We start from the raw sequence: 15,733 nt of genomic DNA on the forward strand, positions 1-15,733 counted from the left end.
GTGACCCGATGGCACCTCTAAACTGGAATTGGGCTTCAGTTTTTCCCCATGTAAAAATTTCTTCTTTTTTGTTTAACTTTTCTCGTGGCAGGTCCAGTAGCTTTGAAGATCAGAGTGCATCTTCCAGCTGACGATCTCTTCGGTCGGGGACAATGCATGCGATTCGCACGGTGGAGATTAAAGTCCCCGAGATAGAGGAAACGTTTTTCGCGCCCAGGTTCAGCAAGGAGCCGCGCGGGGGCCGAGGGGGCGGCGGCGGCGGGCGGGGAGCCAGGCCCGAGCTGCGTTCTGCGCAGCCATTGGCGGGCGCCGCGCTGTGCACTGAGCATGTTCGCGCCCCGCCGGCCCCGAGCCGCAGCCGCAGCCGCAGCGACAGCAGCCACGGGAGCCGCCGCGCATTATGCAAAGCGGCCGCAGATGCGAGCGGGGCCAGCCGGGCGCGCATCGGCCTCTCCTCCCAGCGGCTCGCCCAGCCGCCGCCTGACTCTCCCGGGAGACTCCCTTGGCCCGGGCCCGGGGCCGAGGAGGGCCGGGATGGCCTGAGTGCCCGCGTCGCGGCGGCGCAGCAGCGGGATTGCACCATGGGGAACCAGGATGGGAAGCTGAAGAGGAGCGCAGGTGATGCCTTGCACGAAGGCGGCGGCGGCGGCGCGGAGGATGCGCTGGGGCCCAGGGATGTGGAAACCACAAAGAAGGGGAGCGGGGGTAAGAAGGCGCTGGGCAAGCACGGCAAGGGGGGAGGGGGCGGCGGCGGGGAGTCGGGCAAGAAGAAGAGCAAGTCAGACTCCAGAGCCTCCGTGTTTTCCAACCTGCGGATCAGGAAGAATCTGTCCAAGGGGAAAGGCGCCGGCGGCTCCCGCGAAGATGTGCTGGATTCCCAGGCCCTGCAGACGGGGGAGCTGGACAGCGCTCACTCCCTGCTCACCAAGACTCCGGACCTCAGCCTCTCGGCGGACGAGACCGGCCTATCGGATACCGAGTGTGCGGACCCTTTTGAGGTGACCCGTCCAGGGGGTCCTGGGCCTGCCGAGGCTAGGGTCAGGGGCCGGCCGGTCGCCGAGGATGTGGAAACTGCAGCAGGGGCGCAAGATGGACAGAGGACCAGCTCGGGCTCGGACACGGACATCTATAGCTTCCACTCGGCTACGGAGCAAGAGGATTTGCTTTCAGACATCCAGCAGGCGATCCGCCTGCAGCAGCAGCAGCAGCAGCTCCAGCTCCAGCTCCAGCAACAGCAGCAGCAGCAGCAGCAGCTCCAGGGCGCCGAGGAGCCTGCAGCGCCCCCCACCGCCGTCTCCCCTCAGCCCGGGGCCTTCCTGGGCCTGGACCGGTTCCTGCTGGGGCCGAGCGGCGGGGCTGGGGAGGCCCCGGGCAGTCCGGACACTGAGCAGGCGCTGTCCGCGCTCTCCGACCTGCCCGAGAGCCTGGCCGCCGAGCCCCGGGAGCCCCAGCAACCGCCGTCCCCCGGCGGCCTCCCAGCCTCCGAGGCGCCCAGCCTCCCGGCGGCCCAACCCGCGGTCGCAGACTCGCCGTCCTCCACGGCTTTCCCATTTCCCGAGACCGGGCCGGGGGAGGAAGCGGCCGGAGCCCCCGTGCGAGGGGCTGGGGACACGGATGAGGAGGGCGAGGAGGATGCTTTTGAGGATGCGCCCCGGGGCTCTCCGGGGGAGGAGTGGGCCCCGGAGGTGGGAGAGGACGCCCCGCAGAGGCTGGAGGAAGAGCCGGAGGAGGAAGCACAAGGACCTGACTCCCCCGCGGCCGCTTCCCTGCCCGGCAGCCCTGCGCCCAGCCAGCGCTGTTTCAAGCCCTACCCGCTCATCACCCCCTGCTACATCAAGACCACCACCCGGCAGCTCAGCTCGCCCAATCACTCCCCGTCTCAGTCCCCTAATCAGAGCCCCAGGATCAAGAGGCGGCCGGAGCCCTCCTTGAGCCGAGGGTCCAGAACTGCCCTGGCCTCCGTAGCCGCCCCGGCCAAGAAGCACCGGGCCGACGGCGGCCTTGCGGGCGGCCTGAGCCGCTCGGCGGACTGGACGGAGGAGCTGGGCGCCCGCACGCCCCGGGCGGGAGGCTCCGCGCACCTGCTGGAGCGCGGGGTGGCCGCTGACAGCAGCGGTGGGGTGTCCCCGGCACTGGCCGCCAAGGCGTCTGGGGCGCCAGCGGCTGCGGATGGCTTCCAGAACGTTTTCACAGGTGAGCGCGCCCTGCTGCTGGCCTCCGGGTCGCAAGTCGCCTGCCAATCAGGGCCTTCCCCTGCCACCCGCCCTCCCTGGACTCTGGAAGGCGGTGACCTGGTAGTGGCGTGTCTCTTCTCCGTAGGGAATCCTTTTCGGCCCACCGAGCTCGCCCCCCCTCGGTGAAATGCCTCAGACATACTTGTTGGTTTTCTGTGTTCTTACAAGATCTTAAAGGGAACAACTTAGTTGTGTCTGTTCTAAGTCATCTCAAAAAAGGTTGCTCTGCCCATTTCACCAAAATATCTGCTCTTCACAATGTGTAGGGTCACGCCAGGGAGATAAACTCCTTTTTCGTCTTGTTAGCTAAACCATCATTCTTCTCTTTCATTTCTCATCACCACAGCATTACAAAGAAAAAAATTGTTCATGGTTCTTTCGCAACAGTCGGTTTTGGAGGCACAAATCATTTATTCAAGTACGATCCAAACGCAATCTCTGACCGCTCTAGTATCTGTGTGTATTTGTACACGTTTGGTATGTATGTAATATGTAGTTTGTATCTTGCAGCAATCTGGGTTCCGCTACTTAGTGAAGTTAAGCGGTCACTCACTCCTGTTTGCTGCTGCAAGAAAATCCGATACATGCTATTAGAAAATTAATAAATAGAATGGTAGGGATCATTTTCATTTAGTTTCATGGTCCAACCCAGAACAGCCTGTAGTTTGGAGATAGTGAAGGTGAGAAGGTCAAAAGCACATCTAGTTCAACTGGTACCTCCCCTCCCTAGCATATGTTATAGACTCACACCCAGGGTGACATAAAGCACAGCCAGAGTTTGTTTGCTGTGGTCAATGTCAAGCAGTCTAATGAGTTTATCCTAGCTTACAGGCTTACAGGACCCAAGGCCTTACCTTAAGAGCCCGACGTGTTTACCTAACCTCTATTCTTGATTATTAAATGAAATAGAGTGTTAGAATTTAATGAATGGAAAAATATGAAAAGTCACATGACTACTGATAGGTTTATGATAAATATCTGAAGGATTAAACATTTCAAATGCAATCTGAAAATTTTAAAATCTTATGTTCTGTTATTTTAAACATTATGTGTAAAACATCGCTTAGATGAAATTTCTCAGCACAGACAGCGACTTCTTGGCTGACTAAATGCTGGTAATGTTGGGGTAGCTACTTACTGACCACATTTTAATTTACATCTGTGGGCTACCTTTTATTTTGCCTTTATAGGGTCTTACCCTTAAAAGTAGCTTCTTCTATTCATTTCATATACTCTTATTTTTCTTCTTTTCCACTTTCTCTTTATTGTGTAGATTGTTAAAAAGAATGTTTGTAGTTTTATACCCACTAGATAAATTGTAAAAAAAACCCCAACAAATTGAAAAAAGATCACTTTTGATAAAAGAAAATTGGAAAGTTTTTGCATTAATTTTCATGAATTTAATGTTGGTGAGGCATCACATATTTTCTCTTTATCTAAGTGACATTCACGTATATGGTTTTTGAAAAGTGAAAATAATTCACCATAATGATTATCAATCATTAATATTAATGATAGTTATTCCTAGTAGCATAAGACTTTGGAAATTTATTTATTTCATTCATTTAGCAAATATATATATATATATGTATATACATTTGTGTGCATATATGTGCATACACACACATACGCACACACACCCATTGAGCAGCCGCATTGTGCTATGCAGTATTCTAAATGGTAGCACACTGTGCTAGGCAGTATTCTAGATGTAGGTGATACATAGGCCATTAAATCATGATTTTGCCCTTCTAAGCCTCACTGACTAGTGAGGAGGAGACATGAAATAAGTGCAGTGCACAGAAATATCTGTATAGGTAGAGACATGCAAATCACTGCTGGGACATCACAGATACAGTGGCTTACCTGCTTGGTGGCAAGGGGTGAGGGAAGAGGACTTGAGAGAGGAGGATTGAACAGAGTCCTGGAAGATCACAAGACCCTAAATAGGTTGAATGTTTGTTTTCCTTTTTAAAAAAAGTGTCTTCTTGGAACTCACATTTTATTTTAATTTGCTAAGTATTCCCAAATTTGAAATCTGGGACTCTTAAAAGAGTCCTGTATAGGAACCACCTGGGTTTTGTTGACCTCTCCAGGCGATTTGTTTTTTAAATTGTGCAGAGTAGAAGTGCAGAGCTAGTCATTTTTATAAGGACATCACCTATTTTGTATTTGATGGTTGGATACAGCTAGTTGGTAATCAGCAAATATCTTTTTGTGTAGCAGCTTCCATATATTTATCTCATTCACTCAGCATTGTTCAGGAAAAGAGGATCAGTAGGCTTTACCCAACTTCGTAACTGGTGGGGAAATGCAGATAGAGAAAGAGGTGAAATAACTTTCTCAAGGTCACACTGTGATTCATTCAGAGGCAGATCCAGAAATAGAAAGTGAGTCAATGATTCAAGTCTAATGTACTTATTATTTCTGTTTGGATGTTCAATGTTTTAAGGCCATATAGAGAGTAAAAACTGTTTATAAAATGTATGATCGGATTTAGGGCCTTTCTTTAGTTAGATTTTCCAGTTCCTGTTTTTAATAAGGTGTACTCCTTTAATGCTTGAACATCTGGCCTTCCTTGAGCTGGATGAAGGGTGATTGTTGGCTAGAGTGAACCAGATTTTCTCTAAGCAGCTCTCATGGAAACTGTTCTTATGGTGGTAGAATGAATCCAGATTGACACAGGCCCTTGTTTCTCAGCTGTCAACTCTTCATGTCATCTGGCACTACGTTTGCTGCTTTACTCTCCTCCACTATTTTTTTATGGGTGTCTTGGAAATTACCGGCATGGGGAACACTAGCGTTGTCCTTAGGGAAATTTCTTCTTGGCCTTAATTTTACATGTATTTGGATCAATTAATTGCCAGCTGCCTTTGAAGCAGGTGAGCATGGTATCTATAAGCTTCCATAAGCATGTTTTATTTTTAAACCATAGAACGAGGATTGTCAGCGCCGCAGGAAGGAACAGATGTTTTTCGCTTTTTACTGCCTTCCAAATGTAGGGAGAAAATACACGTGAAAAGGGATTTCTGTGGCACATGTTTGTGTCTCTTTGGTAGATCTAAGAACATTTAGCAATGAGGGAGACCAAACTTTATCTTGTTTTAGCTATTAAGAAACTGATGATGCCTTAGGCCATTGCATTTAAGTATTTCATAAGAAATTTGTTTGAAATCCATCTTTTTCAGTGTTTAGTAGAAAACATGGCGTCTGAAATTCGGGAGGTTCCCTTACATATGAAGTATAACAGAAGCTTGGTACTAGAGTTTTGCAGTTAATTAAACTTTAGATATCTAACGTGTTAAATTTGTGATGCTAAATCACTTTTGATAGGAATCTTTCCCAAGTCAATTATGTGCTTATCTTTTTTTAAACACATGGAATAAAAGTTTAATCTGTTTTAAAGGGCTTAATGTCATCTTCAGGCACATCATTGTTACATCTTATAAAAACATTAGTGATGTCCTCAACAGCTATCACAGTGTGTGGGCTGTTGGCCTCAGTCTGTAGTTTCTGAGTTTTTTTTGTCTGTGTAGTTTCTTGGTTGTTTTCTTGCTGCCAGATATTTATTGTTTTAGCTGCCTTTAGTCGCTTTGCTCCTGTCTCTCAATTTTTTTGTAATTGGACTTTTCTGATCAATTTGTGATTGGCTTACAATTCCTGTAATTATGATATTGGCTATACTTATTGTACTTCTAAGTGCCAGACTAAGTGCCAGACTCTGTTGGTGCATTACATAACTATCTCTAATCCTTACAACAGTCTTGAAGTATAGCTGTTTATCCTCATTTTTCCAATGAAAAAACCCAGGCTCAGACAGTAAAGTAACTTCTTGCCTAAGGGCATTAAGCTAGTAAGTGGCCCATCCAAGATATGTCCTTAGAAAACCAAATCTGTTGTTAATATGCATAAGATGAAACCAAGTAGATCAGTGAGCTTTTGGAGGACTAGCTAATTAATAAAGTGCATAGGCTCTAGAACTTGGATTGTACAACTCTGATTTTGGCCTTTCTGAAGGTTATGTTGTTTTTTTGTTTGTTGTTGTTTTTTTTTTGCGAAACAGAGTTTCACTCTTGTCACTGAGGCTGGAGTGAAGTGGCGCGATCTTGGCTCACTGCAACCTCCGCCCACTGGGTTCAAGCGATTCTCCTGCCTCAGCTTCCCAAGTAGCTGGGATTATAGGCTCCCATGACCACACCCAGCTAATTTTTGTATTTTTTGTAGAGACAGGGTTTCACCATGTTGGCCAGGCTGGTCTTGAACTCCTGACCTCAGGTGAGCCACCTGCCTTGGCCTCCCCAAGTGCTAGGATTACAGGTGTGAAACACTGTGCCCGGCCTATCTCGATTTTTATATCAGTAGAGGGAAGGACCCACTCTAGGAGTATGCCTTTTCTCATATGGCTTGGGAAATTGTTACACTGGATTGTTTTAAGGCCAGGAGTAGTTTGATTTCCAGCAAGAGCCCCTGACAGAGTATAGATGTCCAGTTAATGTCTGACGAATGAATGAAGGTCAGAATCTCCCTGATACGTATAAAATGGCTTATTATAAAAGGAAAGGGGTTTGTATGAATGCTATGCTTTCACCTAAATACTGCCTTACTGGGTTCCATATATCAGAGAAGAATTTGGCAACGTAAGCCGGGACCGGAACACTGATCTTCAATCATTTTAGATTGGTCTGAAACATCCTTTCTCATGGTTTCTTTGGGCCTGTGGTTTGGATTGAAGTAGCTTCAGTGATGGGTTTTAATGACTGCTTTATGAGTTGAGGACTGGCCTAGTTTTAAGTGCATTTAGGCATTTGTATCTAAGCCATGCGTATTTGAAATGGAACAGGTACTTTGAGTGCTTTTCCTTCTGATTCTTGTGAAAAGATACAGAAAATATACAGTTGGATGAAGGTAGCAGTAGTTATTCTGACTACTTTCATTCTAGGTATATTTGCAATCCTAGTTTTGCTGTATAGCTAAGTGACTCTCCAGTAATTTCTCCTCATATCTATGAAGGTAGAAGAATAATTTCAAATTAATACTATTAAGATTAAATGAAATAGCATACGTAAAGCCCCTACAATTCTGCTTGGTACCTGAGAGGCAGTCATCTGGGCTATCTGTGCTCCTGACTGGATGTCTTATCTTAAAAAAAGTCATTCGTCAAAGTGATCAGAACCAAATTTGTTAAAACAACTCTGAAATTGTATACAAAAACTTAGGAGGATATGAATTGACCAGATACTAGTTGAGCCCCAGTTTTCTTTTTCTTCTTTTTTTTTGGCGAATTGTTTATTTTATGTATTTGTTTTTCTTTTTTTTCCTGGAATTGTAAGCATTTTTGTCACTTATCAGATATTTTGTTTTGTTGTCGGGGTTGGATAAGGAAAGCATATGATGGGGTGTGACTATGAGATTCGGGGGAGGGTGCTGCTTTCCAAAGAAGGGGTGAGAAGAGGAGGCGGCAGCTGACACCCTCACTCAGTGTTTCTGCTCTGCACAGCATCTGGCTGCAATCCCCTGACTTTGCAGCTTTACCTTCCCACGATCTCCTTCGTAAATGCTCTACTTTACACAAACTAATCTGCTTACTGTTTTATGAACACGCATTTCATTTTCCCGACTTTGTGCCTTTGTCTTGCAGCTTTACCCTCTTGGAATACATGATTTGTCTCTTTGGCTTTAGCATTTGAAAAGTGCTGATTGAATTCCATTTCCTCTTTGTATCTTTTCCAGCCAGGCCTTACTGGCTGTCATCTCACTTTCTCTGTACTTTACTGTCTAGATCATATTATATACGCTTCTTGGATTTAGGGATTCTTTTGGTCTTCTTTCTTGCTACCCTCTGCCTTTCTTTCTTCCTTGCCTGTTCACCTGATTCCATCCATCCATCATCTCCTCTCCTACTAATCTGTCCACAGGTATCTCTTCCGTGCCTTGCTGTGTGCCTGTCAGTATGGGAAAGGCACTGACTATACTGAGGTCTTGATGAATACTTGCTCATTCACCATTTTTGGTGGTAATATAGACAAGTTGAGTATCCAGGCTTCCTACTGGCAATTAAAACCAGTTGAATTGAAGCTGGAAAATTACTAACCTTTCTGGGCAGTCAAAATTCATTATTTTCAATGAGGTGTGATTGAATCAATGATACTTTATAGAACTTATGTTGATAGAAGAATAGCTATTCTTGTTTCTGCAGGTTAATGTTAAAATAGTAATGACATTACAGTAACTGAGCTTCCAAATATAAACGTTATTGTAATGAAAGAAGAGGTAAAGGGAATAGAGAAAATTGTATTCCTCTGTTCATTCCTGTTTTTATATTCTAAGTACTAACCTGATGCTAATAAAAGTTAGCATTAAGGGACTGTTAGAAAGAAACAAAAAAGTACTGCCTGTGACCGGCTAGTTATTAATTTTAGTGACTGTAGAAACTTTCTAAGGCTTTTATATATTAAAATATAAATATATGGAAAAAAATGACTTCTAATCAGTTCGGAATGGTAGTAAAGCAAGGTCGTTATAACATCAAAATTCTAGGAGTAAGGAACAGTTATTTCTGGATGCTATAATAAGATGCTAACCACACTAGAGATTTATTATCCTTTTGATACCTGATGCTCTACTATGGGCGAGAGGGAGGGAAGAATTTATGTCTTACTCCTTTGTAAAGATGTACTTGGAAGTGTTGATTGGATGGGAAAATTACTGCCACTCTTCTGTGATCCCGTCAGGCTCCAACCTACCAGAAACCCACTGGAAGCTTTATTGTCTGTTATCCTAGAGCTGCAATGGACTGAATATGGTCCTATTATTTTCAGGAGGAATGGAATACTTTCTTAAGAAAATCAAGCCTATAATGCGTTTCAAAATTATGCTTAAAAACGCTTAGGCACTACTCAGTTGAGTCTCTTTTTGTACTTCATGCAGAGGGTCCTTTGTTGTAGTACCTGGTGATACAGTGGACACATATGGGAAGAAATTCTGTGTCATTTAAATGGTTGTTTTAGGTACGCAGGAGGGGAAAGAATGTGTATCAATAAGCTAGTGTCAGCCCTGTGGGAAGAGTGCAGGCTGAGAACAATCTATTTCCCTTTCCGTTTTACCACCAGTTTCCTATTAGGGCACAAGACAATCATTTCTTGCCTCTTGTTAATACCCTGGCTTCCCAGGATGGAAGAGTGAATGCAATCCTGCTGGGAAGCGTCTTCCTTCAAGTCAATTTCAACACTGTGGTTCTACAGAAATGATGATTCCAGCAGATACCTTTTCTGCCTAATAGGGATGCTGTGCGTATTTAGAGCTTTCCTTTATTGGTATAGCTGAAGAAAATTCCTATACTGGAAGACCCATTTATACCATGGAGTAATTGATGATGAGAGTGGTGATGTTTTGACTTTGATAGCTTTGATCAATTTTTGGTTCGTACTGAAGGAGATTTGGATTGGTTAGACTGTCATTATCTGACAATAGGACTGTGTGTGTGTATGTGTGTGTGTCTGCGTTGTGTGTGTGTGTGTTTGAGACAGGGTCGTGCTCTGCCACCCAAGCGGGAGCGCAGTGGTGTGCTCATGGCTCACTGCAGCCTCAAACTCCTGGTCCCAAGCAGTCCTCCCACCTCAGCACCTCAGCCTCCCGAATAGCTGGGACCACAGGCATGAGCCACTATGCCTGGATAATTTTTTTTTCTTTTTTTTTTGGGGGGGAGACAGGGTCTCACTATGTTACCCAGGCTGGTCTCAATAGGACCTTGTGTTTTTGAACACTGATATAGTGATTGTGTATGATGGTTAATCCCGTGTTATGAAAATATATGAAATGGAAAGCTATATTATATAATGTATGGCTCAAAGATTTAGAGTATGTGAAGGCTTTCTAATATTGGCACAAAATATACTGAGTAATTACTTTTAGGTTCATTATCTGCAACTTAGGTCATCTCTTGTTCTTGGATGGATTGTAGGCTTTGCATTTTTCCTTACAGTTTAAACTGCTCAATAAAAGCAGTACTATTAATTCTCTTACTTCAATATATTTTAATATATTGGTTTTTGTTACGTTTTCAATTTTTCTTACTATTGAATATGCTTACTGAAATACTTTTTATGAGAGTGGTATCCCATTTAGAAGTGTGCCTTGACAATAAAAATTTCTTAGAAACTAGAAGGGTAAAAGGTGTTGAGAGTTCCTAGGTTTTTTACTTTGTTTGTTTGTTTATTTATTTATTTATTTATTTATTTATTTATTTTTTTGAGATGGAGTCTTGCTCTGTCGCCCAGGCTGGAGTGCAGTGGCGTGATCTCAGCTCACTGCAAGCTCCACCTCCCGGGTTCACGCCATTCTCCTGCCTCGGCCTCCCGAGTAGCTGGGACTACAGGTGCCCACCATCACGCCTGGCTTTGTGTTTTTAGTAGAGACGGGGTTTCACCATGTTAGCCAGGATGGTCTCGATCTCCTGACCTTGTGATCCACCCGCCTCGACCTCCCAAAATGCTGGTATTACAGGCGTGAGCCACCACGCCCTGCTGGGTTTTTTACTTTAAAAAGAAAAAAAGTTCCATTGGCTGTAAACAAGTACAGCTTGTTTGAGCCCATTAAGAAGCAAATGGACTAGAATAGAACCATTTCAGGATCCCAAATAAATGCATTTGAATACTCTGTGGAGAGTTTTGTAAGGAGTCTCTTCATTATTGAGATACAAGCTTTATCTTTTAAAAGTATAATAAAAGAGGTAACAATAGAGATAATCTTTTGCAACTCATTTTTTTTTTTTTTTTTGAGACGGAGTCTCACTCTGTCGCCCAGGCTGGTGTGCAGTGGCACAATCTCGGCTCACTGCAAGCTCTGCTCCGCCTCCCGGGTTCACGCCATTCTCCTGCCTCAGCTTCCCAAGTAGCTGGGACTACAGGCACACGCCACCACGCCCGGCTAATTTTTTGTAATTTTAGTAGAGATGGGGTTTCACCATGTTAGCCAGGATGGTCTCGAACTCCTGACCTCATGATCCACCCACCTCGGCCTCCCAAAGTGCTGGGATTACAGACGTGAGCCACCGCGCCCAGCCGCAACTCATTTTTTAACCTATATACTTGAAGATAATTGGCTTCTTTTTCTTATAGACCAATACTTGCGTGTTTGGAGAGGGTAAGTTATTTGAGCACTCTGTGGGAAGTGTTACATTTTGCAGCTAACCAAAATGTTCTTCTATAAGCCAGTTATATCTTCTGTCCTTTTGGTGCTATTTTGGTTAAATGGCTTTTGGGATATAAAATGTGTGGACGATACCCTTGCAGTTTCTTTCAGGATATAGGGTTTGATCTGTCTCTGTTCAATTTTTAGAAAAATCAAGAAGCATGTTGACTCTGTTGGATTCAATATTTTGGGGATAGGCAGAGAAGGTTGTATAAGAACTGCAGGGATTTAAGTGGAGAGACATTTGACTGGGCTGACAACATGATATCAGTAAAAAGGTGATTCTTTAATTTTTTCTTTTTTTTTTTTTTTTGAGACAAGGTCTTACTCTGTCACCCAGGCTGGAATACAGTGGCGCCATCTCAGCTTACTGCAACCTCTGCCTCCCAGGTTCAAGAGATTCTCTCACCTCAGCCTCCTGGGTAGCTGGGACTATAGGCACATGCCACCACACCCGGCCAATTTTTGCATTTTTTTGTAGAGACGGGATTTCACCGTGTTGGCCAGGCTGATCTCAAACTCCTAACCTCAGGTGATCCATCTGCCTTGGCCTCCCAAGGTGTTGGGATTTCAGGCATGAGCTGCTGCTCCCGGCCGATGCCTTTAATCTTTAACTTGGATTATTTCTCTGAGGAGCCTCATTTGACTCTAAATTCACAAATCATTTTCATATCATCTACTTTTGGATAATAAAAGCTAGGCATGTGGCTTTAGCTTTAGCTTGAGGCTAAGCCCCTAAGGTTGAGCCCCCACTTTCCTTTTGTACGTGTCCTCTTGGCTTTGTTAATTACCGATAGACTGCTAGAGTTGTGTCCGCAGTTTCTGTGTTTCTCTGGACATCAGACATATCTCACTTAGACATCACAGGCTGAGGATATTCTCCATGTCTAAAACTATACTTACTATTTTACCCACCCTCTTAGCACCCTCCTTCTGAGTTTCCCAATCAAAGCGTTGCTGTCTAGCTTTGCCATGTTCTTTGATTCCTCCATCCTTCTGATACTTCACACCCAATTCATCTTTTTCATTTTCTCTGTTCTTTTCCTAAATATCTCTTTCATATGTCTTCTAATTTCCGTTTCCATTATCTCTACCCTTCCTAGTTTAAATCCCTATCAACAGCCTCCTCAGCATTTCTTGTCCACAACCTGCCTTTTCTCCACTCCATTCTGCATGAAGCAAGAGAGTAAATGACTTAAAATACAAACTTGAACTGGTTCCAGTATAGAAACATGTCATTGGTCCCCTATCACCCTGAGGCTGCAGTTAAATTCTTTACTATGTACGTATTAAATATATTAATATACACATTATGTTATCTAGCATATATAAGCTATATGTTATATATAATAGACATTATATATATTTTAATATGTATTAATATTTAATGCTCTGTAGTTTTGTCACCTCATTGTTCAGGATCTACTATTCCTCACCTCGTCCTAAGTGTCTCTGTCATTTTTCAGATAGCTCATGTTCTGTCTGTAGCTTTAGGTATTCTTAACACTTTTTCTTTCTGGTCCTCAGAGAAAAAAAGAATCCATGTAGTTGTATTCATGAGAATCCATTCAGTCTGTGACACACTTGTATCATCAGTCCAGACAGAACTCATTTTGTCCTCATTATACTCCCTGCATTTTCACTTCCCATTCCGAAGCTGCTAGTAGACACACAGAACTGCTTTTATGTATTGCCCTCTTTGAATTAGTATGCATTTTTTGTAAAGTACATAGTATTTCTGTGTATGTTTAGTTTACACAAATACTCTGAGTTGCAGACCTCATTCTGTTTCTTAAAAAGAACACGACAAAACTCAACCGCCTTTGGAAAAAAATCTACAAACTTTTCTGGGTGAATTGCAACCTTGTTTTTGCTTCCCACTGTTATGTAGTATTCCTAAGAATGAAAGTCCTGCTGGGTTGTTCAGTACCAGGGTTACCATTCACCTTTTATTGTGTGAGAGTAATGTTCCCCTAGAGCTGTGCAATGTGGTGGCTCTGGATACATTCCCTAGATTTTATTTAAACATGAGCATGATGATGAACTTCTAGATTCTTGTACTTCTCAGCCACCACAGAAAACACTCTGGTGAATATTTCCATATGGGGAGCTATGTGAGAACTTCTCTGGGATATACATTTGGAAGTAGAATTGTCAGGTCATGAAATAAAAGGTTTAATTTGTGTAGGTACTGTCAGATTAGTTTCCTAAATGCCTTCCTAGTTTATGCTTCTTTAGCATGGCAAATTGGCATTATCCAATTTCTACTAATCCAATGAGGGGAAGTGGTATCTCATTGGTTTACTTTGTATTTATCTGATGACTAATGCTTTTGAGGAAAACCATTGTATATTTTTAGCCATTTAGGTTTAGCCTTCTGCAAATTGCCTGTTCATATGCTTTTACATTTTTCTGTCGAGTTTCCCGATTCTCCTTGTTTATTCACAGGGCTTCCTGTATATTCTAGCTATTATTCTATTTATTACCAATGTTAGAGATACGATGGATGGTCACTAAGCTTCTTTCTGGCTTTTTCTTAGCTTAGAGACCAGAAATCTAAAAATGACATTTTCAGACTCCCTTGCAGGTGACGTTTCAGATGTGATTTAGGTTTGATGGATTTGTGCCAGGTTTAGAAGGCCTTAGTAAGTCCTAAGATTGACTTCTGTTGTTTCTACGTGCAAGCACAGCTGAAAAACTCTAATTCTTCCAGGGCAATGTTAGCAGGGGTCTAGTGTTCAGGTGCTAGCCTTACCGTAACCCAAAAGGGGGCTTGGTTCGCCCATGCGGCTGGTGTGGCTAGAAGTAGGCACAACAGTTGTGGTGCTGGCAGCAGAGGGAGCATCCGGTGATGAGGAGTCCTGCTCCTAGCAGTGGAAGTGTGCTTCTGCAGCCAACGACTCTAGATCAGAGGTGAGGCAGTCACTTCTTTGGTGGCCTGGTCCTGTAGAGTGGCTTTGTGAGTGGTTTCTAAAAAGATGCTAGAACCTTTTTATTTAGGCCCTCCATGAATCTGTAAACCAAGTAGTACTCTATAGTAAGTCTCTTCCTATTTAAATGATTTGGAGTGGATTCAGTTCTGTGTAATCATGGGATCTTGACATATAGAGTCAGTTTTAGATATAACAGATCTTCCCCTAATATTTATCCTTCTTTTAAATTTGTAGTGTCCTTGGTTGAACAGAAATACTTAATTTTGATATAGTCAATTTTTTTTTTTTTTTTTTTTATTTTTTAGACAGTCTCATTCTGTCGCCCAGGCTGGAGTACAGTGGCATGATCATAGCTCACTGCAGCCTTGACTTCCCAGGCTGAGGTGACCCTCCCAACTCAGCCTCCCAAGTAGCTGGGACCACAGACATGCGCCACCAAGCTCGGCTAATTTTTTGTATTTTAAGTAAAGATGGAGTTTCGCCACGTTGCCCAGGTTGGTCTGGAACTCATGTGCTGCCTTCGTTTGCCTCCCAAAGTGCTGGGATTACGGATGTGAACCACCATGCCTGTGCAAATCTTTTTTTAGCCTACAGTTGGTGTTATTTTTTTCTCATTTAAGAAATTCTCTTACTCCTAGGTTACAAAAATTCTGCCCTCTGTAGTATTCTATTAACTTTTCTGTCTTCTATAGTATTCTATTAACCTTATCATCTCACCTTTTACATTTAAGTCTTTGATGTAGAGTCCTCTTGGGTGTATGGTGTAACATAGGGCTCAAGTTTTATTTTTCTCCATATGACAAGCCAGTTTTCCCAGCACCATCTACTAAATAGTCTTTTACTCATTGATTTTTGATGCTACCTTTAGATCATTCCCATATATAGATAAGTCTGTTCTGAGGTTTATATTCATTCCTTTTATGTGTATTTTTTATCTTCAGCAAGTACCATATGTTTCTCATAAATGTGACTTTGCAAACTGTCTGATATCTCCAAAAGAAGTACCTCCTTTTTCAAAGTTGACTTAGTTCATCAATATGGACCCTAGAGTTTTCATATAAATTTATTTTTATTTATTTATTTATTTATTTTTGAGACGGAGTCTCAGTCTGTCACCCAGGCTGGAGTGCAGTGATGTGATCTTGGCTCGCTGCGGCCTCCACCTCCTGGGTTCAAGTGATCCTCCCACTTCAGCCTCCCGAGTAGCTGGGATTACAGGCGCCCACCACCATGCCTGGCTAATTTTTGTATCTTTAGTAGAGATGAGGTTTCACCATGTTGGCCAGGCTGGTCTTGAACTCCTGGCCTCAAGTGATCCACTCACCTTGGCCTCCTAGAGTGCTGGAGTTATAGGTGTGAACCACCGCACCCGGCCTC

The 15,733-nt window shown here is 43.7% G+C and overlaps 1 protein-coding gene across 2 annotated transcripts in view; it reads left to right on the forward strand.

Annotated features, from left to right (window-relative positions):
- The first annotated feature begins 226 nt into the window (after nt 1-226).
- FMN2 (formin 2) overlaps nt 227-15,733 on the forward strand; it is a 399,343-nt gene continuing 383,836 nt past the window's right edge. Inside the window, exon 1 of one of the 2 annotated variants that reach the window (XM_025363337.1) lies at nt 227-2,193. In XM_025363337.1, coding sequence (XP_025219122.1) covers nt 582-2,193 — 1,612 coding nt within the window. In that variant the 5' untranslated portion in view covers nt 227-581. The remainder of the gene's footprint in view (nt 2,194-15,733) is intronic. The other variant, XM_025363416.1, reaches the window with a different exon arrangement.

The sequence above is a fragment of the Theropithecus gelada genome, chromosome 1 (assembly GCF_003255815.1).
Source record: "Theropithecus gelada isolate Dixy chromosome 1, Tgel_1.0, whole genome shotgun sequence".
NCBI lineage: Eukaryota > Metazoa > Chordata > Mammalia > Primates > Cercopithecidae > Theropithecus > Theropithecus gelada.